Source organism: Microtus pennsylvanicus, chromosome 13 (genome assembly GCF_037038515.1).
Source record: "Microtus pennsylvanicus isolate mMicPen1 chromosome 13, mMicPen1.hap1, whole genome shotgun sequence".
In the NCBI taxonomy this organism is placed as follows: domain Eukaryota; kingdom Metazoa; phylum Chordata; class Mammalia; order Rodentia; family Cricetidae; genus Microtus; species Microtus pennsylvanicus.
Window position 1 is genome coordinate 43807216 of NC_134591.1, and position 24877 is coordinate 43832092.

At 42.3% G+C, this 24877-nt stretch overlaps 2 protein-coding genes across 13 annotated transcripts in view; both read left to right on the forward strand.

Annotated features, from left to right (window-relative positions):
* Lrp8 (LDL receptor related protein 8) overlaps window positions 1-14882 on the forward strand; it is a 71239-nt gene extending 56357 nt beyond the window's left edge. For 7 of the 12 annotated variants that reach the window (XM_075947167.1, XM_075947168.1, XM_075947172.1 and 4 more), the window contains 5 exons: window positions 310-534; window positions 2948-3016; window positions 7027-7199; window positions 8128-8304; window positions 10351-14876. In XM_075947167.1, coding sequence (XP_075803282.1) covers window positions 310-534; window positions 2948-3016; window positions 7027-7199; window positions 8128-8304; window positions 10351-10389 — 683 coding nt within the window. In that variant the 3' untranslated portion in view covers window positions 10390-14876. Of the gene's footprint in view, window positions 1-309; window positions 535-2947; window positions 3017-7026; window positions 7200-8127; window positions 8305-10350 lie in introns of all 12 variants that reach the window. The other 5 variants (XM_075947171.1, XM_075947174.1, XM_075947177.1 and 2 more) reach the window with 2 other exon arrangements.
* A 2221-nt stretch (window positions 14883-17103) lies between these two features.
* On the forward strand, window positions 17104-23853 carry Magoh (mago homolog, exon junction complex subunit). Its single transcript, XM_075946006.1, has 5 exons — window positions 17104-17281; window positions 20053-20111; window positions 20651-20761; window positions 22314-22396; window positions 23634-23853. Exons 1-5 carry the CDS (start codon window positions 17194-17196, stop codon window positions 23731-23733), a joined length of 441 nt encoding a protein of 146 aa, XP_075802121.1. The 5' UTR covers window positions 17104-17193; the 3' UTR covers window positions 23734-23853.
* Window positions 23854-24877: the final 1024 nt, after the last annotated feature.

The window sequence follows — 24877 nt, forward strand, 5'->3', positions numbered from 1 at the left end:
ATTAGATAAAATGCTTGTAGAGTTGTATGATTTCTGCTCCCTCTAGTCTTTTGCAGAGGCCTCTTCCACACTTACTTCTGCAGCACTGTTTCACTGACTCCTCAAATCAAAGTGAAGTGCTAGGATTCAGGATTCAGCTAAAGAGAAGATCATGGCCCATTCAGGGGGATGAGGGAAAGTTTCACAGAAGTGGTATCTGAGCTAAACCCAGAGGATGAGTCCCTCCATGTAACGCACAGCAGCAATAATTTAGGCACTAAAGCAACGAACTGCTCTGACTAAGTAATCTCCCTGGTCTTTCCCCTCCAGCACCTCAGACTACCTCAACTACAACGTTAGCCTCTGCCATGACAAGGACAGTACCCACCACTACCAGAGCCCCTGGGACAACCATCCAAGACCCTACCTACCAGAACCACAGTACGGAGACACCAAGCCGGACAGCTGCTGTCCCAAACTCAGTTAGTGTTCCCAGGGCTCCCAGCATCAGCCTGTCTACCCTAAGCCCTGCAACCAGCAACCATTCCCAGCACTGTAAGGAAATCACCTCTCCATTTTTTCATGACTTGGGGGAGTCCTATGGAAGCCAAGATGAAGGTTGGGAGTGGCTGGGAAGGGGGATCTTACCAGAACTAAGTAATGTACGCCTCTTAGGAGGAAGCAATGACGAGAAAGGGCTATTCTGGGACTGAGGAAACTTGGGTATCCATAACTTTTCAAGGGCCTGGAGGCAGACTATTAATTCCATCTCTGAGCCTCAGAGTCTCCCCCTAAAAGGAGCAAATAATAAGCTAGCCCCCACTCGCTTCTCAAGATGGTCAGGAAAGGCAAAGGAGCCTGGTATGGTGGTGCGTATCTTTAATTTTAGCACACAGGAGGCAGAGGCAGATACATCTCTATGAGTTTTAGGCCAGCCTGTTCTACATAGAGAGTTGCAGGCCAACCAAGGCAACATGGTAAGACCCAGCCTCAAGAGGGGGTGGGGCAAAAGAGGCATTACCAATGGAAGTGCCTGCTGGCTAGGTGTATGTCAGTTTTGTGAGTTCCTGAGGTGAGAGTCATCAAGTTTGGAAAGCTCTAATCTGAGTTCCCAGTAGCCGTGGTGAGCTGCCCAGACAGTAACATCCATAACTATGATCTGTTTGTGCCTGTTTCCAAGTCTTGGATAAAATAATTAAGCTCACCACTCCTTAAATCATTGGAAGCAATTGTTGTCTCTGTTGGAACTGCTCTATCTCATTAACCAGAAAATACCTAATTTCTAAGGGGAGTTCATTTTAACAGCTAAAACATCCCTCACATTTTTTTTTCCATACATGCTGGCCCAGAAACCAGGCAACCTGGTGGCACCCTCCAGATGAGGTGTGTTTTGCCAGCAGAAGCTGGATTCTAAGAATAGAGTACTCACCCTGGAGTTTGCAGAGGAGATGGAATTCTATTTCCTCTCATCTGGGGCAGAGCTCTAAGCAGTCCTCATAGGCCCCAGGAAGTTCTAGCACATCACAGGGCTTTCAGTCAGCTTCTTCCCACCCCGCCCGTGTGTGCATGTGTGGTACATGTAGAGGCCATAGGTCAACCTCCAGAGTCTTCTCAGTAGTTCTCCATCTTCATTCTTGAGGCAGTCAACCTGGAGCTCACTGGCTGAGCTAAACTGGCTGGCAGCAAGCTTCAGGTTTCCTCCCGTCTCTGCCTTCTCAGTGCTGGCACTGTGGGCACACGCTGCCGTGCCTGGCTTTCCACGTACTGGGAAGCAGAATCCAGATGTGAGCTATCTCTGCAGCCCCTCCACTTAGTGTGCCAGCAGCACAGCTCTCTGATCAGTCAGATTTGCCAGAGGTGACTTGGAGAAAGAGATTGAGAGGATGAGTTTGGGGACATTGCCAGGGAGCACTCACACCTGATGTGGAGCAAATGTGGCTAGATGTTCCTCTCACACCTCAGAGGGCTCTCCTGGGACCCCAGGTCCAGTGCGGTACAGATGTCACAGGGAAGATGGCTGTAAGTTAGCAAAGGAAATGTATTTAAAATACAGTATATTTTCCAAGCACTCTTTGGTTTAAGAATGTGCTTTTATGCGCCTTAACAGCAATAACAACAAGAACCCTTTACTGAGAGAGGAGGTCTTACTATGTAGCCCAGGCTAGTCTGAACTTAAGGTCTTCTTTCCTCACCATCCTGGGTGGTGGGTTATATGTATGTACCACCATGCCTGGCTAGCATACCTTATAACAACTCCTACCCTCTCACTACCCTCTTGAATTAGGCAAGGCCAGCTAGATTGTGCTAAGTACCTTACATAAATTATCTCATTTAATCCTTACATGTATTATGTATTTTAACATAAAGAAATATGATGTACATATGTGTCTAATATTATATTAACTTTCACAGTGTTACACAGGTAATGAGTAAGAGCCATAGAATCTGCACCCAGGAAGCCTGACCCGGAAGCCTATGCTTCTGATTACACTCTACTACATTCTAGTGTATCTTATTTTAACCTCTTAGGAAAACAAGCTGGTAATCCATATAACAGGCACACCACCAAAAAGAGTGGAGACAATATATTGAATTTTGTTTGAAAAAGACAGCTGATCCTGTCAGCAACAAGGAGATCTATGCAATCACCGGCTACGCACAGCTCCCAGCTTCCTACCATCCTGATGCTATGGAAAGAGTATAGGGCGTGGGGTGTGAGTCCAGAGTTCAAGTCCTACTCTGCATTTATCAAAACTTAGTTTGCCATTGTATGAAATAGAAATAACCTCTGTTGAATTTTCCTCAGGAATTTTGATGAAATTTAGTAAGACTGGATTCTTACATAATAGCTGGGATCATCATTTTAGAGTGAGAACAAACAGGTTGGATGGTTCTTACAGCTTGAGGCTAGTGAGGGCTGAGATTCACAGTGATAGAGCATCATTCTTTAAATGCTGGTGTTTTACAGATGGTAATGAAGGCAGTCAGATGGGATCAACAGTCACTGCTGCTGTCATTGGGATCATCGTGCCCATAGGTGAGTGTGGCCCCAATCAATGGCGGTAAAAGGATTCTTCCCAAGCTTTGGGAAAGACAGTGGAGGGATAAAGAATGTTGCGTACTGCCTGGTTCAGTTTGGGTTCTTGCACGGCACACAGTGCTCTCCAGCTTCTGGCCCTATGTGAACATCCAGGTGCATCTCCCTGCCCCTCCTTCACACTCGCACTGTGTGAAGACCTAATGAATACTCCCTGGGACCCAAGCTGGTGTCTCTTGCTCACCACTCTCCCAAGCTCCTAGCAATGGCTGGTACATGACAGGGAATTATATGTCTGCTAACTGATAAGCCAAACTGTGTGTCTTTTCTTGAATAAATAATCCTGTCTTGTTTTCTTTCTCTTTGATTTTCAATAAACATTTATCAAACAGCTACTATGTGGCAAACTCTACTAAGGAAAGTCAAAGCAGTGAAAGGACTTGGTCCTGCCCTGTGAGTCTGTGATCTAGCAAGGAGACTCAGTGGGGAAAGCACTTGCCACCAAAGCTGACTTCCCGAGTTCTATCCCTGGAAGTCACATGGCGGAAAAAGTCGGTTCCTGTAGTTTGTCCTCTGATCTCCACATACCCTCCCTTGTAGCATGCACTGCCCACCCCACCCCCAAATAAATAAGTGTTATGTTAAAAGCAGCATTCTTATCTAAGGGACACAAATCATTAAGAGTAAAGCTGTTACTAAGTTGGGTAGGAATGCCAAGAAGCTCTTGGTCTCAAAGGGAAGAGGACAGGCAAAGTTTCCCACTAGAAATAATCCTTGAGCTGGGTTGGCCAAATGAAGAATCAAGAGCAGCCCAAACAGTACAGACAGCATGAGCAAAGTCAGGAGTGGGCAAGGCATGGAAGATGTTCAATACAGAAGATGGTGGAGAGACTACGTTCTAGTTTGTTTTGAGTGACCCTGTTCCTGCCATCTATGTGTGCTTTCTCCTGAAAGAATCAATATTAAATGTTTACTAATCTGAAGGGCAAAGATGAGTATTATTTCTACAAGAAGGTTTTCAGGGGCTGGAGAGATGGCTCAGAGGTTAAGAGCACTGACTGCTCTTCCAGAGGTCCTGAGTTCAATTCCCAGCAACCACATGATGGCTCACAACCATCTGTAATGAGATCTGGCGCCCTCTTCGGGTGTGTGGGAAGCAGAATGTTGTACACATAATAAATAAATATTTTTTTTTAAAAAAAGAAGGTTTTCATAAGCTTCCTGGCCATTTATTTGCATTTTATTCTGTTTAAATTGCCCACTCAGTCTCATTATTTTTGTTATTTTATTTGTAGAAATACATAATAAATATTAAAACATAATGATATAAACAAATATTTTATCCCATTCTGATACTTTATTTTAAATTGCTCATAGTATCTTTTATCATTCATAAATTTTTACATTTTTAAAATATCAGATCTGTTAATCTTTTGTGAGTTCTGGATTTTCTGTCTTGCTTAGAAAGACCCACTTAATTCTGAATTTTTAAAATGTCTCCTAATATTTTCTTCTTCTAATTTAAATTCTTTTTCAGGGATTGGATATTTATTATTTTAGAATATGGCATGAGGTAGAGATTTAACTCTGTTTTCTTTTCTAATGGATATACCAGTTCTAATTCATGACTATTTTTTAATATATATGTATAGATTCTCCAAAACCATTCTATTTAGGGATCCATCATTTCCTTCTCACCATCTTTATTGTAAACTCATGCCTATACATGCTAGCCTGTGTAGTCCCTTCACTTATTATCTGTCTAGTGCCATAGACTAGCAACACTTTATGAAATATGATTCTTGTAAACATCTTCTTAAATGCTTTTATCTGGCTTCTCTTCTAGATTATTCTTTAGAATAATTGTTCCATTTTGTAAAATTTATGATAGATTTTCATTGAACATGCTTTGGATATATACATTTATATAAGGATAATTTACATTTTTTCTGTATCAAATTTTCCCATCTAGGACCTGACATCTCTATTTAAGCCTTCACTTATGTCCTTTAGCAGAACTTGATAGATCATATCACATTTGCTTGCTTCTTGTTAGGTGATTTCAGGTATTTTGCAACTTTTACTGGGCCATTCATTATGAATGTACTTATTATTTCCAAGACGTTTTTTGTTTTTTGGTTTTTGTTGTGTTTTGTTTTGTTTGTTTGTTTGTTTGAGACAGGGTTTCTCTGTGTAGCCCTGGCTGCCCTGGAATTCACTCTGCAGTCCAGGCTGGCCTCAAACTCACTAAGATCCACCTGTTCCTGCCTCCCAAGTGCTGGGATTAAAGGCATGTGTGCTACCACTGTACAGCTGTTCCATGACATTTTCTAATTGGTTACTTATTTAGGGAAATTTTGTTTGTTTGTTTGTGTGGGTAGGTGGGTGGTTTTTTTTTGAGATAGAGTTGCAGAGACTCTGTAAGACAAACTTCCCTGAGCTCACTATGTAGTCCAGACTGTCCTCAAATTCATGATAATTTTCCTGTCTCAGTCTCCTGAGTGCTAGAGTTATAGATGTCAGCTACCACACTTGGCATTCTAATGTGTTACTGTTTATTAAAAAGAAAATTATTGATTTTTAAATATTGATTCTTGATGAAGTACATTATTTCTTATAGTCTTTTTGCCAGCTTCTCTTAACATTCTAAATTTTCCTCATTGCTATCTTTAATTATAGTATTCTTACTCAAACAGAAACTCCTCTACAGCATCCTAAATAGTTTCCACTGATAAGCTCAGAACCACTACTTACTTTGGTGGGCACAGTCTTGGAAGCTCCCTTCCTGTAGGCCACCCTGGGTTACCTCTGCAGTTCCCACATGGCATTGAGTTCTTCTCATTCCCATCATCTTGATCTAACTCTTTGATTGCACTCCCACCAGTTCTAGAAGGACCTGTCCCTCAAGCTGGAATCGAGCATGGGTTCCTTCCTAGGCCTTGGCCCTGAACCTATACGATGCCCTTTCCTTTCTTTGTTCTCTATGGTGATGGGACTTGACTTCCCCATCTGTCCAACAAGGACTAAGTGCTTAGTCCTAGCTCTAAAGCCTTCATCTCAGACGTATGTTGTCCTTCTTTATCCCCTTCTAGAGACACTCTTCATCTGATGGAGCCTTAGCTTTGGGAAGACATGCAATTTTTGAGGGAGAGTGACTTTCTTGAGTTCCAGAGACGCCTTTAATCCCAGCACTCGGGAGGCAGAGGCAGGCCGATCTCTGTGAGTTCGAGACCAGCCTGGTCTACAGAGCTAGTTCCAGGACAGGCTCCAAAGCCACAGAGAAACGCTGTCTCGAAAAAACAAAACAAAAAAAAAACAAAACAAAACAAAAAAAAACGTTCCAGAGAAGCAGCAGCATAGGGTACAGGTGTAAGCAAACATTTCTCAGCCATTTAGCATGTGTCACTGAGAACCTTCTCAGTGCTAGACATGGTACAGAGAGAGAGAGAAAAAAGCACAGCCTAGGCTGGAGAGATGGCTCCGTGTTAGGAGTGCTTACTGCTCTTGTAAAAGAATGGAGTTTATTTCCTACCATCCATGTCATATAGCTCACAACCAACTGTAATACCAATTCCAGGAGATCAGAAGTCTTTTCCTGGTCTTCACAGTTACCTGCACACACATCTGCACATGTATACACTCTCACAGACACACATACATACACAGAAATAAAATGATTTTAAAAATCAGGTTTTTTAAAAGTTAGCCCAGCCCTCAAAGGCTCATTCCAGTTGGGAGAACAGATGTTTAAAAATAAGAACACACCTAAGGGAACAGCAGAGTCTTTCCAGAGAGCAGTTGGGAAAGACTTCATTTGAGCTGGATCTCAAAAGACGAAGAATTAATAAAGGAAAACATTGGTTCTCGAGAGGACTTTCAAGCAGGAGAAAATGAGCATAAAGAAACAGTGCTGGGGAGCAAAGGGCAGCAAAGTTGGATAGGTGGCAAAATCTGTTTTGATGCTGGGCCAGAGATCCCAGTTGTTTAATGTGATGTATTCTTCCTTCCAGTGGTGATAGCCCTGCTGTGTACAAGTGGGTACCTGATCTGGAGAAACTGGAAGCGGAAGAACACCAAGAGCATGAACTTTGACAACCCAGTGTACAGGAAGACAACAGAAGAAGAAGATGAAGACGAGCTTCATATAGGGAGGACTGCTCAGATTGGCCATGTCTATCCTGCAGTAAGTATTCCTCAGTAGGAGAGTTCCTTCCCTCCCTTCTGTCCTCTCACCCTATCCTTCCCTCCTTGCCTGCCTGCCTGCCTTCCTTCCTTTCTTCCTTCCTTCCTTTAACCTTATCAAGAACCTGCCACGTATCAGCACCATTCTGGCTCTGGGAGAACACAGACATACTGAAGCAGGTGATGGGGGTATGAGAATATCAGGACCACCATTTACCTAGAGGCCCTTCATGGCAGTTAAGATGCCAAACATCTTTCTGCAGAAGGGTAACTGGCTATTTAATCTATACATATATGAATTCCAACAAACTCTGAATGCCAGCTAAATACCAAACACCACATTAGATATCAAATATTCAGAATTAATAAAGAACTGCATTACTTCCCAAGTAGCTGGTGGGAGAGTTAGAGATGCTAAGTGTCATGGGTGAAAGTTGAAAAATCTACCCTTTTAGGAAGCCTTCCTAGGCTTGCTTTTTTTCCTACACTCTCCTGGCTGGGCCTCTCCATCCACAATCCACCTATCTTTTGCTTAGTGGTTAACCTAGACCCTGAGGTCTCTGAGGGCAAGTCTAATGTGGTCAGTCTCTTTTCCTGAGCTTAGCATAGCCCAGATGGCTTTTAACAAATACTGAATGAATGGATGGTATGGAAGCACAGACAGGGAGCTGCTAATTCTGTCTGGGGAACAGGGATACATAATAATTCACAGCAACAGATGAACTATCTTTAAAAATAGTAGTTTTTGGTAAGGAAGAATGGAAATGACATTCCAGACAGAAATATGTACAAAGGCTGAGAGGCACAAAAGAGCATGGCCTGTTGGGGAACAAGGATTATGGAGTGGTTAGAACAGGTGTCATTGTTATACAGCAGAGTCAGGGGGCTGAGTATGACCTCAAAGGTCATCCAGTCCATCCCCCTGTCAGGCAATCAGCAGCTTTGACCGCCCACTGTGGGCAGAGCCCTGTCTTGGGGAGACCAGAGACCTGGAAGACCCAGCCCCTGCCCTCAAGGAGCTTTTTGTCTTGCCGGGGGAACCAAGGTCACAGCTGCACCAACTCCCGAAGAACCCTCTTTCCGAGCTGCCTGTCGTCAAGTCCAAGGTAGGGCAGTGCCACTCTGAGCCTGAGGGGCTGGTGAGTGAGGGCCTTAAACCTAGGCAGACAGCAAATCCTGGAAGGCTTTTTGGTTTTGAAAGGTTACAGCTGTAAGCTTGATATGGGGGCAGAGGAAGAATGGGCTTGCCATAGACAGAAGAAATGGCATGTGGAATGTACTGAATGTGTGGTAGACAAACTGCTGTCGGAGCAAACTGTAAAGGAGAGATGTATGAAACAGAGTTGATCAGTGCTGTGAGGGTTAGCAGGTGACCTTAAGGCTCCATAACTGAGAACAGTGCAGACAAGCAGGTTTTTAGAGCTCAGAGAAGGCACAGAGATGATGACTCTCAGTCCCACTGTTTCATAGCCCTGGGTCTTGTCTACTTACCTTTCCTAGTGTAATGAGAGGGACAAGCCACTCTCTCTGCCTCCTGAGACTATAAAGTTAAAAGCACTTTGCAAATTACAATCAGCCTACACTAAATTGCCAGTCACAGAGAAACAGAAAAATATAATAAGCAAAGTGGGATTGAGCAAGCATCTCCTATGTGTCACACACTGCTCTCAGTGTTTCACACGTCTTTTTCTCATTTAATCTTCAGTTACCTTTGGAGGTGATATTATTAGCTTCATTTGTAGTTGAGAAAACTGAGAAACATAGAATTTTAATAACTTCCCTGAGATCATGGTCAGAAAGTGGCAGAACCAAGATTAAATTCCAGGCAGTGTGCACAGAGGCCCATGTTCTTTCCACTCTGTCATTGGTTACATGTCCTTGAAGCTCTGAAAATAAGAATTCTCCAACACCTGTCTTCTTCTGCCCTTTTCTCCTATATCTCTGCCATCACTACCAGGGCTGTCTTTGGCCGAGAGATAAGGTGGGCGAGAATAAAGAGGGCGGCTTGAAAATATCACTGTTAGTTAAAGCATGACCAAGTATGCATGGAGAAATTAAATAGAACCAAAAATTAACTTGAAAGGCAATGGGGTTTCGTTTTTTTTCTTTTCTTCATATGTGGCATATTCAGAAATGGAAAATGCTTATTTTACGCTGGTTAGGTTTGACTAGGCTACTTCAGATGTCATACTTGCTAGGTAGCATGTAAAAACCCTAAAAATGTTATCTCATCTGGTTTCTCACCAACCCTGTGAAGTAGATCCTAACCTCACTAACAGTTGATGAAACTAAGGCTTAGATAAGTGAAGGAAGGCAATCCCCAAATAGCTTGAGAAAAGTAACGAAACTGGGATCTATCCAAGGAGGTGCCCAGGAAATGGGAAAAGTGGCAGTCAAGGTTCTGTGAGCACGATACAGAATGTTAGATGTGTATCCTAGAAAAGAAAGCAGAAAGAGAGAAAAGGGATTCACTTAATTAAAAATAAGTGTAGGAACTTTCCTGTCCAGAACTCTGAGACTAATACAGAACTGTGATCATTACGAGATATAAATCAACAGCTTTTACATCAGTATAGGAAAGAATTTTAACCCCGAAGAGAACAGAGCCATTGGTCAGCCATTTGAGGCAGAAGAGAACTGAACATCCAATAACTGGAAACGAGGACTGGGAACTAGATATCATTACTTATATTGCTTTCCAATGCTCTTATATCACGTAAGAGGGGTGCAACATGGTACCCACTTCATTGTGATTTGTATTTTAGAGACAGGTGGCTAACTGACCAAGATTTAACATTTGACAGTTAACCCTCTTAAGTTCACCCAATTTAAAATACTATAAGGAACCTAAGTTTAAATCTTTGCTGCCCTTCTTTCTGGAAGGAGAGAACAAAATGATGGGGGAAAGCTACATTTCTAGAGCTGCACAGACATGCGATCAAACTTTGGCCATTTTCTGTGTGATCCAGAGTGGTATAATTGAGCCTCAGTTTTCTCATCTCTGAAATAAGTATGATAAATCTTGTCATTGGCAGTTGAAGATTATGTGAGCTAATCTCTATAAAGTAATACTGTGTCTGATACTTTTGTTGATATTCAGTAAAGATTGCCTCTTATAGATCTAATGATGATTTCTTGCTCTATTTCCCCAGCGAGTGGCATTAAGTCTTGAAGATGATGGACTGCCCTGAGGATGGGACCACCCACTTCGTGCCTCATGGAGTTCAGTCCTATGCACTACTCCCTTTGGATGGATGGTGTGTGACTGGATGAATGCTATTTCTATATATGGGTCTGTGTGAGTGTGTATGAATGTGTGCGTGTAACTTTTTTTAAATTTATGTTGCGAAAAGGTAACCACAAAGTTATGATGAACTGCAGACATCCAAAGGATGTGAAAGTTTTTATATGTATAATGTTTTATACACTTTTTAACTGGTTGCACTACCCATGAGGAATTCATGGGACAGCTACTGCTGAGTGACTAACATGATGTATATAACCAAACGGGGGCCAATGGTACAAACTTTACTCATCATTTGAATACTATATTTACAGAGGATGTTTGATTTGAGGGCTTTTTTAGGTTTGAGGGACTTGGGGTTTTTTTTGTAAATAAAATGCTTTGTGGCTATCCATCAACATAAGTATAAAAAGAACACTTCAACTCCCTTCCTCATTTAGATTATTTATTAACATATTTCAAAAGTAAGGTTAGCTCTATAAATAATTTAGAGAAGTGAAAGTATTTATTTTTGGTATGACTGGCCCACTGCACAGACTCTGTGTTTATGTGTGTATGTTTGTATGAGAGGAAGAAAAAACTCTGTAGAGAAGAGGCACACTTATGACTATAGTTCAAATACATAAAACAAAGTTGTTTTAAAACAGTCCACGAGAGGGGTATCTAGTTTTCAGAGACACCGTCAGAAACTTCATTCAGAAAATAGATGCCACAGTTCATGCAGACATGTGGCAGGAAAGGTAGATCTTTTCACCTCTGGTACTCCCGTGGCCTTGGTGAGCCAGTAAGAAGCTTTTGAGCTCATCCATGGCTGCCATGACACCCACCTAGGCTTTCTGATATAGATGCCACTGATACACAGTGCCAGAAGCCCTCATGAGCTCACAATAGCAGAGCGCAGCGAGTCCTCTTAAAGTTCAGCTCTCGGTGGGGACTCAGGCTGGCTTCCTCTGAAGCTCCTGAAGGCTGAGCCTCTAGAGCAGCAGTTCTCAACCCATGGGTCACGACCCCTTTGTGGGTCAAATGGCCCTCTCACAGGGTCACCTAAGACTACTGGGAAACACAGATATTTACATTACGATTCATAACAGTAGCAAAATTACAGGTATGAAGTAACAACAAAAATAATTTTATAGCTGGGGGTCACCACTACATGAGGAACTGTATTCAAGGATCGCAGCATTAGGAAGATTGAGAACCACTGCTCTAGAGCTAAGTGAAGACATTTCTAGGATTCCAAAGTTGACTGTAAGAACTGGCTCAGGCACTGAACCTCTGAGTAGCTGTGGATGAGGACAAAGGTTTTGGAATAGGTTTGATTACATCTCTATTTCTCCATCCCCTTACTTTCTACCATTTTCTTAAGTAGGGGAAATATTTTAAAATAATAAACATGTTTCTTACCGTCAAATGTTCACATGGATAAAACTAAGTCCAAAAATGTGACCACATCCAAAGTTATATTTGGGGGGAGGAAATACCATGGGAGATATTATAGCATATTGGGAATGTGTCCACACAAGGATTTGTTTTACTGCTTTATAAATAAAAGGAAAACTCTGGGTATTTATATAGATCTTTTTTCATTGTGAACATCACCTTTACTTTTTCTGAGCCTTGGGGGTGGGGTGGAGAGAAATACCATTTTTTGTCCATGGGATTCACTGTTGAAACATAAGCCCATAATCCCAAAAGGAATTCAGTCCCCACTAGCTCTCTCTTCCAAAGTATGGTCTTTCCGTGATTCTGCTGTTCTGCTAGTTCACTCCAGCTAAATGATCAGGTCAAGTGCAACATGGAAGTATGGCTTAGGTGGGAGCAGAGGATATGTATCCACCCTTGACATACCTGGAACTTGACAGTTAAAATGTCTCCTGTTCTCACCCTCTGGCTTGAATGTCTCACGAACTTGACAGCCTCTGAATTTCAGGCAGATCATCTGAAGTTCTGCCATCCTGTTCCTAGGAGCTTACTTTATGTCACTCATATGTTTTCTAACCTTTAAAAAAAAAGTTGCTGTGTTCTGACGACGTCTTTCTGGTATACACGTGTTGATGGTCCTGAGACAGTCATTGGATAAATGCAGCTGACCTCGGACCCATTGCAAACAGTCTCACAAGCAGGTGGCCAACTCCTATGGAGCTTACTCACTATATTCATTCAAGGATGGAAAAGAAAGTCAATTTTAACTGAAGAAAAATGGTGAAAGTGAAAGCATCAAAATTTTACATAAAACAAGCAACTCGTTTAAAAATCTGCTTCCAAAGGAACTGAAATAACTAAGAGTAGTTAATACATAGTTTCCCAATTTTCAGTCAGACCCTTGACTTCAAAATAAGGTTGAAACGCACCGACTAGGATTTCCAAAAGATGATTAAATTCACAACTCATAAATACCATCTTCCCTGAATATGCTTCAACCACAGTCTGAAAGCAGAGGCTATAGATGCAACCTACAACAAACAGACAAGTACATGGACAGCAGCAGATCAGCAGCAGTCTGAGGAGATCCACTTCCTCCTATCATTGAAGACTTTGAGCCTCATTCTGAGGTATTTTTCAAATTCTATGTTGCCTTTTGCCACTGTGCATCTGTGGCCACAGCCAGTAACAGCCAGAAGGATGCTCAGTGATGAATCACTCAACCAACTAGGCCAGTCCTTTTGTTCTCCCTTCTCCAAAGACAACTCTGGACTGCCTGAAACAAGCTATCAAACCTGCTCCCTCTCCCATGACTGTCCAATGGATTGAGACAGGCCTACCAGAAATGGCCTTTCTGAAACAAGAAACTAGAACTTGGTTTACTATTCAGAATGTGTGTGTATGTATACACAGAGAGACTGAAATGGCTTCTGACTTCAAGGAGTAAAAATGATGAGATGGGACTTAAACTGATGGCAGTTAATACTGTTGAGCCCTTCAGTTAATCTCTAAACTACCTGCTAGGTGCTATGTGTGTGCTAGGCATTGCAAACATCAAAGGTCAATTAAAATGTCTTTCACCCTTTCAGAGCTCACTGCAGTGGAAGATACATATGGATAAAAAAAAAAGTAGACTTCACTTACAATACTGCCAGGGCATAACAAAAAAGATGGGTCATTTTGCCTGAAAATATGAAAAACCGGGTCTTCACAGAAGACTTAACTAAAGAGCGGTGTTGAGGCTGCTTCTGGTCGCAGAGACAGAGCTGAGACTGAGGCAGGGGTTCGCAGCCGGGCTTTAGGGACAGCTTGTGGTCCATTATACCTGGACTACAGAGCTCAAGGAGAGGTGACAAGAAGTGGAACTGCTTGGAAAGACAAGTTCAGCATGAGCACTTTATAAAGTAACTCTGATTTAATGAAGCAGACCTTTCTTTCGTTGTTTACTGTGTACGAGGGATCATGGGAAACTTACTGCCAGCACTTTGAAGGCATGACATTTTTCCACCTTAGGCTTCTCAGTGGCTACAGGGAATGCTGACTTCTTTTTATTTATTTGAGTTGAGATTCTTGAAATGGTCAGTGAAAACTAATGTCTTAACAGTGGGATTTTCAGCAGAAGCATGCCATGTTGTCGAGCACCTTTTAGATTTTTCTCAGTTGTGAGAAAGAAGACAAGATGATAGAGATACAGAATCTGGAGAGAATATCCCCCAGTCACAGTAGTGAGGCGCTACTGGGAGTACGAGGAAAGAGGTCTAATCCCACAGGAATGCAAAGACCACTCCCATCCCACCACACACTCCCCATTTCACAGAACATCAGTAAGTTAGCAGCTTCTAAAGACGTAGTTTTCTTCTCCATAAATGCATGAAGATAGAGTGTCAGAGTCTCTTTACACGGTATTTTTAGGGTATTTGGGAGTTTGCAGGATATGAAGAATTTAGAAGGTGGAGGAAATGAAAGCTCCAGCCTTTCAGTTAATTAGAGGAAGCGTCACTCAGACTGTGCACCATGTGCACGGTCTTAAGAACTGCATTTGCAAACATTTTGTGCTGTCAAAACTAATTTTAAAAAAGCTACCTGTATAACTATATATACATATATATTTAAAGACAAGGTTTTTGATACTTTTTTTTTTTACAAAAACTACAAGAGAAGACTGTACAAACCACCAACTTTTAAAATGGCATTTTGTTCTATACAAGCTGTGAACGTGAGGGGTAGAGTACTGGTTTGCAAACTCAAACCCTCCACATCGCCACATTTGGTATAATAGTAGGGCATATAGAATGCTGGGTCGCACTAACCATTTCTGCTCTTGTCGTGTCATTCTGAGTTCCACTAGCTTCTGTATGCAGACCCTTGGCAATCTAGCTTCTTCTAGAGGCCGAGGGGCTGAAGGAGGTGTGCTCCATTTCACTAGCTGTACTGACATCATCTTGGTGAACTGAAAACCAAATGTGGACATTTGTAAAATCAGCACATTGTTTCTAGAGAGATTAAATTCATTTTTTAAAAAAATCTGTTTTGTTTCATTGTGGTGCTTTAATGGGGGGAGGTGTGGGCTATCACTTAATGTATACCAAATGGTTTACACAAATCACCTCAATCTTAGCAATAATCCTATAAAATAATATCTTCAGTATTATCCACTCCTATTTTATAAAGAAATGGGTAACGTACGGGTCTTTTTAGTAGTCCTAAAGAGCAATACCATGTGTAGTGGTCTCTGCCTAGGATTTCCTACTTGTTATTAAGTACTAAAATAGGTTTATCTCCTCCAGGAAGCAACCTCACGTCAGTTTGGGTTAGATAACTCCACATCACCATTATTATTTTTCCCTACCTGCTGCCCAATATTTCTGAGCTGCCACTTACTCTCATGCCGTTGAGGTGACTTCTACCAAGGTCATCTAGGGCCTCCCTTATTTGAAATCTTGTAGACACCTCCAGTCCTTTTCTTCCTTGACCTAAGAGCAGTATTTAACACTAGGCCATGCTTCCTGGAGTACTCTTATTTTAGTGTAAACACCACCCTATTTCTGGTTTTCTCCTTACAGCTTTGGCCACAACTTAGTCCCCTTTGCCTACCCTTTGCATTATGGTATTTGATTTCAAATCCACTCACTTTTCAATCTGCATTGTTATTACCTGCACAGGGGTCATCATCGTATTACTACCCTCGTGGATACTTTAACAACTGCCTATCATAAAGGTATTATACTTCTCGGCTTTCAGTTTTCCAGTCTAGCTTATATGACAGCCAAAGGGGTCTTTCTAAAATGCAGTAGGAGCTGCACATAGTGATGGCACATGCCTCTAATACCAATACTCCAGAGGCAAAGGTGGGTGAATATCTGTGCTCAAGCCCAGTCTTGCCTACATAGTGAGTTCCAGGCCAGCCAGGGCTATACAGTGAGACTCTGTCTCAAAAGCCATATCGGTGGTAGGTGAGGGAATGGCGAAATAGTTTATTTGGTAAAGATGTGTGTCAATCTCCTATAATTAGAGCTTTTATTGTTTTTGACCTATTCAACCTTAAAATTCTCAGTCTGAAAACTTTCAGAGGTCAACTTTGACTCTTAAAAATGACCTCTTGGGTAGTGGTTCCCATGTTTGACTCACCTACTTTTTTGTTTTGTTTTATTAGAGGGGCTGGCTTGGAACTACTGTGTAGACCAGGCTGGGTTTAAACTCACAGAGATCTGCCTCTGAAGTGCTGGGACTAAAGGCGTGGGCCACCATGCCTAGTTAGTTCTGGCCTGGGTATTTTTGGAGGCGTCAATGTGGGAGTCCATCAGTACGCAGCCAGGGCTGAGTATCACTACTAAGAATGGGAACCCGACATCCATTTTAACATCTATAACATCTACCCACAACACCTATCCTAGATGTTAGCCTGGAAGACAGGAGATGAAAGGCAACTTGTGAACTTGTGCTTGGGCGGTGACACTCTGGAAGATTAGGAGGGTTACAAGTCTCAGCTCAGTACTGACCATGTAGCAGTACCCTGCCTGTATGTAAAATAAATGGCAGAAAGGAACGTCGGCAGTGGAGGCAAGCTCCAGGCAACGTTGTGGTTTGGGGAAGGAATCATTGAAAACAGTTTTTCTTAAAAGACAGTTAAGTAAGCCAAGCAAGCGGTGGTGGCGCACACCTTTAATCTCAGCACTTGGGAGGCAGAGGCAGGTGGATCTCTGTGCGTTCGTGTTCAGCTTGGTCTACAGTGCGAGTTCCAGGACAGCCAGAGCCATAAAACAGAGAAACCCTGTCTCAAAAAACAATTAAAAACAAAAGTAAAACTTTTTCGAAACAGGGTCTTAGTATGCAGACCCTAGTCTCAAATTCGTGCCCCTTTGAATTAAGCTTTTGAGTACTAGACCATCGCTATTCGCTACTACTCTCGCCCTCAAAGCCCACTCCTGACTCAGACACTGGGGGCGGGGAAGGGCGCAGCGAGCTCAATGGCGGGGAACCATTTTGTCCCATTTTACGGAGGTTCAGAGTGTGAATAGCCCCGTTCGACTCACTTCTGTCGGAGTATTGGGTCTAAACTCTATAGGTAAAAGTCTCCTGACGCACTCGTGAAGGAACACGCCCTCACGGATGCCCAGCCCCTAGCAGAACACTGGACTTCCGGCCAGGGGAAGCGGTCATCTTGATCTCGCCTCAGGACGAGGGGGCGTGGCAATCTCGTTCCCGCCTCCCGAGAGCGAAAAACTGTTCGCGTCGCGGTGGCTTGGCGTCATTTCCGAGCGCCAATAGGGCGCCGATCATAGTAGTGTGATCTGTTCCTAAAGTTCGGTTTTGATTTCCCTTGTGAACTATGGAGAGTGACTTTTACCTGCGTTACTACGTGGGTCACAAAGGCAAGTTCGGTCATGAGTTCCTGGAGTTTGAATTCCGACCTGATGGTAAGAGCGACCCCGCGCCTGCCGGGAGAGGGACGGGACCTGGGGGAGGGCGCAGAAGCCGGGGCTCGCGAATGTGGCGAAGTGAAGGAAGGGGCTGAGACCGGTACTGTTGGGTTGTGAAAGGAGCGTTCTTTTTTCTGCTTCACTGGTTCTTTTTGTCCATACACTGGAGCTTCTCCTTAGTAACTTTAAAAAAGCCGGATTGCTTACATTTCAACCAAGATTGATTGAATGTCCATCTTACACCTGGCTGTGTTCCACTCTGGGGATAGAGCAACGAAGATAGATTTCCTCTTTCGTGGAAAATGTGTTTTAGTACTGGAAGAAACTATAAACAGTTATTTCCTATAGTGAGAACTGATTAGAAAATAGTGTCGAGCTGGGCAGTGGTAGTGCACTCCTTAATCCCAGCACTCGGGAGGCAGAGGCAGGCGGATTTCTGTGAGTTCGAGGCCAGCCTGGTCTACAAGAGCTAGTTCCAGTTAGGACTGTTACATAGAGAAGCCCTGTCTCGAAAAACCAAAAGAAAGGAAAAGAGAGAGAGTGAGAGAGAAAAGAAAGGAAAAAAATAATGTCGCTTTTAGAGAGCACTCCGAAGAGTGGGTATTTGAATTGAGCCATAATTGAAAGGGATCAATTCGTGACGCTCATGAAAAAAAAAGCATTCTCTAGCAGTATCAAGTGAAAAGGCCATAGGACAGCAAAGAGCCAGGCATGTTTTAGGGATCCATTGTGATAACTGAAGGATAATAGCGAATTCTAGGGAGAATAGTAGGATTTAGTGGCATTTCATTTTTTAATAAAGCTTGTCTGAAGATCAGAGAGTAAAACAGCCCCACTGGTCAGCTTTACAGATCAGGCAGTGGTAGCACCTTTAATCCCAGTAGCCACACTAGTTGCCATAGAAACTGGGCAGTGCTTGCCTTTAATTCCAGCCCTAGAAAGGATTATAAAACAGGAGGAAGCCAGGCAGTGGTGGCGCTCGCCTTTAATCTCAGCACTCAGGAGGCAGAGGCAGGTGGATCTCTGTGAGTTCGAGGCCAGCCCAGTCTACAGAGCGAGTTCCAGGACTGGCTCCATAGCTACTAAGGATCCCTGTCTCAAAAAAAGGGGGGGATGGGGGCGCGGAGACTGCTCTCAGTCTCATTCTGAGATTCTTGGAGGCAGGATCACTTGAGGTAGAGGAAAGAGCCGGTGGCTGGCTGTTTTGCTTTTCTGACCTTCGGGTTGAACTCTAATTTCTCTCTATGAGTTTTTATTGCTCACACATCAGCAGGAGACGGTGTTAGGTAGGAGCCTTGCCATGTAGGTGTTTATAGGCCATGGCATGAATAGGTGCAGCAGGAAACAACTTGAAACTTTTAAGAGAAAAGGTGTGATCTGTTCTTCAAAAAGGATCCTAGCTCTTGGGCACAGAGTAGGCAAGAGTGATGGTGGTTGTCAGGTCATAAGAGATGGTGATTGGGACTCTGACAACTAGGGCTATAGATGTGGAGAAGATTTAGGATACTGTTGGTGACAATTAGAACGTATCTGATTGGTAACATTTGGGAAGGTTGCAGTGTGGTGAGGTGGCAAGGACAATTCTACTCAAATCTTTTCCTTTTCATTCTCTGTAAGATGGACAAGAAAATGTAGCAGCAGGCCTGTGTAATTGTATTATTGTAGGTCTCGGACACTGTCAATAGCTGCTCTCTTCCTTCCTGGTAAATTCAAAGCCCTTACCATGGCAACGGCCACACTGAGTTCCTTTCCTGCTTACCAGCCTCAGCCCTACACATACTCATCCCACACTACGTCGTTTCTGCCTGCCACATCCCAAGCACTTTTTAATTTCCAGTCTCTTTGATGTGAATTCTGTTCAGGACACCATCTTGTCTTTTTTTGGTCCCTTAACCCACACCTACATCTTATTGTACATTCTTCCCATATCCCACCCACTCAAAGTCATTTTATGCATGAAACCTGTTCAGACCTTCAGCCTAAACTAGATGCTTCTTCTCCCCAGTTTTCTGATTTTTTTTCTACAACAATACATTGTGGTTCTTTTGCTTTGTTAGTTTTTTGGGTTTTTTTTTTTTTGAGACAGGGTCTTACTGTGTAGCCTTGCCTGTTCCAAAATTGCCACGCAAACCAGATTAGTCTCAAACTCACAGAAATTCACCAGCCTCTGCCTCCTGAGTGCTGGGATCAAAGGTGTGTGCTCAGGTGATTTTGTCGTTTTTAATCTTCTTCATCTCCATTATATGCCCAAACTGACCTGATGGTTGTACACGTGCACAAAGGGCCTTAGGAACCATATGTGCTCAATTTAAAAGTATGCAGTAATTGATCAGTGTCTCGAGACCGCATGGGTGTGTATGTGTGTGTATTTGTGTATCCAGCTTTCTACAGTTTTCAAAATGCTTCACAACCCAGTTGAGCCTCACCGTGTTCTCTGTGCGGATTCTCTGTGCAGGTAAGTTAGCAGTTTACAATTCCTGTTTACAGCTGAGGTCCTTGACCTGCAAAAAGCTATTTGCCAGAGTAGTTAAAGAGCCTGCCTGTGTTCTTTTGCCACATCCTAGTAGCTTTTGCCTCAACTCTAGTTCAGTGTCAGGTGCACCTTCAGTGGGTTGGTAGTTTACAGTGGAATACTGAAAAGACAACTGTGAAGCAGGTTGAACTTGGGTATAATGTAGGCAAAGTTAATATTGTTAGTAGGCTCCTGGTGCTTTCTTTGATCATGTTTTGTTGTACATTGCAATCATTTTTTTTTTTTGCCCCCACAGGAAAACTGCGATATGCCAACAACAGCAATTACAAGAATGATGTCATGATCAGAAAGGAGGTACGATGCTTTCCTTCACTCAAGAGCCTTTTGTTCTGCTGTGTTTGTGCTCTCTCTGGTAGTGATGACAAATGAAGAGTGGGGAAACAAGTACTCAGTTCTTTTTCTTTTCTCTTTTGTTTGCTGTTGTCTGGTTCTCTTTTTTGTTTTTTGGGGTTTTTTTTATTACTATTTTGTTTTGGGTGTTTTGTTTGTTTGTTTTTAGATAGAGATTTCTCTGTGTAGCCCTGACTGTCCTGGAACTCTCTCTACACACCAAGCTAGCCTCAAACTCAGATATTCGCCTTCCTCTGCCTACCCTGGAAATAAGGCATGCGCATACTACCTGACATATATGTATGTTCTTTAGACCCTGAATATAAATGCCCATGGGACTGTGTAGTCTGCCATATTTATATACAGGAAATTAAAGCCCAGATACTAAATCTGAGGCTCACTGTAAGTATTCTTGCTTGTAAGAGATAATGACCAAAATTTAGGCATACTCATATCTCAGTAAGCTCATGTGTTCCGTTAATGCATTTTAAACCTGATTTTAGGCTTATGTACATAAAAGTGTGATGGAGGAATTGAAGAGAATCATTGATGACAGTGAGATCACCAAAGAAGACGATGCTCTGTGGCCCCCTCCTGACCGAGTAGGCCGGCAGGTGAGTGCTCTGCTGACTGTACTTCTTACAAAGGAGATGCAGACCGCTGCTCTGTGGGACACCGGGGCAGGAGGGAGAACCGGTAGTCCCATGTGGGTGCTGGGAATGGAACCCAGGTCCTCTGGAAGAGCAGCTAGTGCTCTTAACCACTGAGCCAGCTATCCAGCGCTGTTACTTTTTTAATAACTAAAAAATAAAAGATAATTCTACCTCTACTGCTACTACTCTACTCCATTCTTCTGGTTTCTGTGTTTCTACCCTACAGCCAGGGGGTTCTTTGACAATGTAAATTGTGCTGAGCATGTTGGCACATGCCTCTAGTCTCAGCACATCGGAAACTGGCTGGCAGGCCTCTGTGAGTTCTAGACCAGCCAAAGTTGCATAGTGAGACCCATCTCAAAAAACAAAGACAACTTTCTCTCCTTAAAGGAAAAGATTTGTAAATTTGACTTCATTAAACTTAAAACTTGTTTTACCGAAGACATCTAAATAAAGTTGAAAAGAGCCACAGACTGGATGAAGAATCTTGGAAAATATATCTAACAAGGAGTGTCTCTACAGAATATATAAAGAACTATAAGGCAATAAAAAAATAACCCCACGTGGGGGGCAAAATGTTACAATGGATATAAATAGACAGTCTATAGACTCAAACATTGAACAAACATTGAACTCAAATATTGAACAGATTTACAGGTGCATTTGTAACCTGCAAAAATTAGGACATCACATTTTCTAAAGGTTCACCCAGGTCTTCAAAAGTATAGAAAGAATTCATACACCTATGGCAGGAAAAAAAGTACCAGTGTGGCCATATTAGGAAACCATTTGGATAGGAGCTGGCAGAGCGGAAAATACTTAGTTTTGGTGGAGCTGGGGACCCAACTCCAGGACTAGCACAGATATTTACTGTGACCTCAGCCCCAAGACCTAGAACGTTCTTGCCACATCATGTCTAGTAACAAAAGTTGGGAACTTAAGTCTGCTTCAGTAAGGAAACAGCACATTCAGTGCATTTAAATTGTTGAGTAGATCAACATGGATAAATCCTAGAAAAAACATGGAATGAAATATATATATATATTACCAGGTATGGACATTTATTTTAAAAGTATGCTGCTAAATCTGGAAAAGCAAGTAGCAGGAATACACACCAGTTTTAGGGGATGCCAAAGTGTAGAGTGGGATACAGGTATAACTTGTGCTTCTTTTAATAAAGTAGGGAGTATCAAGATGGACCAGTGGGTAAAGGCTCTTGTTGCCACACTTGGCAGCGTGTGTTCATTCTCCATAACCCACATAAAGGTGTGAGGAGAAACTCCTATAAGCTGTCCTCTGACCTCTAGAATGTACCCTGAGATTTGTGCCTACATGCATACATCACACACACACCAATAAGTAAATATTATTTTAAAGAAGAAAAGGGCTGGAGAGGTGGCTTGGTAGATGCAAGCATGAATATCAGAGTTTGAACGAGCCTTGTCCTGTGTGCTTGATTAATGACCCAGTGCTGTCTTTGTTTTTGTTTTGTTTTGTTTTTTAATGTTTCTAGGAGCTTGAAATTGTCATTGGCGACGAACACATTTCTTTTACAACATCAAAAATTGGTTCCCTTATTGATGTCAACCAGTCTAAGTAAGTATATATGATATTTATATCCAGTAGTGTCTGTTGTTAGAGAGTAAAAAGAAAATGTCAGCGGGGGGGTGGGGTGGGGGTGGCACATGCCTTAATCTCAGCACTTGGGAGGCAGAGGCAGGTGAATCTCTCTGAGTTCAAGACCAGCTTGGTCTACAAGAGCTAGTTCCAGGACAGGCTCCAAAGCTACAGAGAAACCCTGTCTTAAAAAACAAAATACAGAAAGGAAGGAAGGACAGAAAATGTCAGTCAAATGGGGCCAGCATAGAAAGATGTGGTGCAGACACAAGACAGAAGTCAGCATGGTCCTCCTCATTCATAGGGCTCAGGTTACACTTGTTTTTCAGTATCATGGAGGGTTGGTTCCAGGAATTTTGGTACCAGAATCTTGAATGCTCAATTCCCTTAGTTAAAATAGTGTCATATTTTCACAGAGCCTGTGTACTTCTCATATACTTTAAATCATCTTTATAAAACCAAACTCTGTGAATATCTGTTATATCATTTAGGAAATAACAGCAGTGAAAACCATCTGAACATGTATATGATAGTTGGGAACTTCATGAACCTGACTGTCTTCATTCATGGCTGAACCCAAAAATGCATAGCTTATGGATTCAGGCCAATTGTGTTTTCAAAGGCTGCTTTTTTTACTTGTGGTGGTTCATTCAGTTACTGCTTCTCCATGACACTGAGGAATGCATAATAGCAACCAGAAGAGAAAATTAAGGCCAAACAAATGTTGGTCACTGACTGAACACTTTCTCAGTGTTGACTGTTTCAGACTACCCTGTCTTAGTCTCCGTGAAATTTGAAATCTCGTATCTAAATTTTAAGATTCATGTTGCCAGTGGTGTGAATTATAACATGGAATGGGATCTATTTGTTACAAAGAATCGGGAGGGGGTGGCTGTTTGTTTGCGGTACTGGGAATTGAACGTGGTTAGAGCCGTGCTCCACCACTGACCTAGATTTCCAACTTTTTTAAAAAAGCATAAGACAGAATCTGTTTTAGAAATCATGGTTTCCCCCTTGGTTTTATGTTTTTCACAGTAAAAACAGCACACTTACTTTATTTTAATAAGTGACCCTTTCCTTCTTAGTGGACATGTGCTTCCTCGGGGTTTACTACTGTAAATACCTTCATAAGGAACATTTTTGTGGTAATCAGGGTTATTTTATTTGCCAATTTTCCTCTGCTTCTTAAACATCTTTATTTTCTTTTGTATTTTAGGGATCCGGAAGGCTTACGAGTGTTTTATTATCTTGTCCAGGACCTGAAGTGTTTAGTCTTCAGCCTTATTGGATTACATTTCAAGATTAAACCAATCTAGATTGGATATTGTGGACATGAGGGGGTGGGAATTTTTAGTTACCATAATTAGGAATTTTTTCTGTATATTGGGGCAATTTTTATAAACAATAAATGATGGTCTTTAATAAATGTGATAACATCTACTTTTTGTTATTTTTCTAAACACCTAATGTGTGAATTATTTCTCATGTAAAATACAAACATTCAATGAGGCCAGGGAGATGGTTCTGGCAGTAAAGCTTTAACTTTACATAAGCCTGACATGACATCCACCATCTCCATCCCTGAGACCTGCATGGGCCGGCTAGCCTGGACTAAGCAAGCACCCAGCAGCAGAAACGGACCCTGCCTCAACAAGGTGGAAGGCAAGAAATGACTAAATTTTTACACCTGTGCTGTGGCATGGGCGCATGCTGGTGAACACACATATACTAAATATTTTTTTTAATACAACAAGAGTTGGGAATCTCAGCAGTATTGAAAGGAGATTCCAGGACAAGTTTGTTTTAACAGAGAGCCTCCCTTCGTTTTGCTGCCCAGGATAGCTTAGAACTTGGGATCAGTCTCCCAAGTACTGTGGTTGCAGGCTGGTGCCATCACACCCAGTTTCCAAGGGAAAAGGAACCTAGATATTTACAAGACAAATCAACTAGAAAAGCGCCTGCCTACCATTCATGAGGTCTTGGATTTTATTTCCACTAAAGCAGACAAAATAATACAATGTTTGACCCTAACTGGGTCATGATTTAAAAAAACTAAAGTTGACAGCACTAAAGAAATTATTTGAATATTGGCTGTTGGATTTACATATAGTGTGTGTAAGACTGGGATTTATACATACTAAGCAAGTGTTCCACCACTAGGATACATTTCACAGCCAGGTAGTGTTAGCTTCTCGGGCATGAAACTGCATTGTGGTCAGGCTTTCTTTCTTTCTTTCTTTCTTTTTTAAATAGATGCTGTATTTCAGTGTGAAGGAAAACTTCAGCACGTGGATTGATAGTTTTCTCTTGCTGTTACATAAATTTCATGGTTTTAGGCAAGTAGCTGGGTAGATTGCACCAGGAGAGAAGGGACATGATAGGTTGCGTGTGTCTGAGAGACATGATGAACCTAAATACACATCATCCTTAAGAGATATCCCCACCTTAGACAAGGTCCCA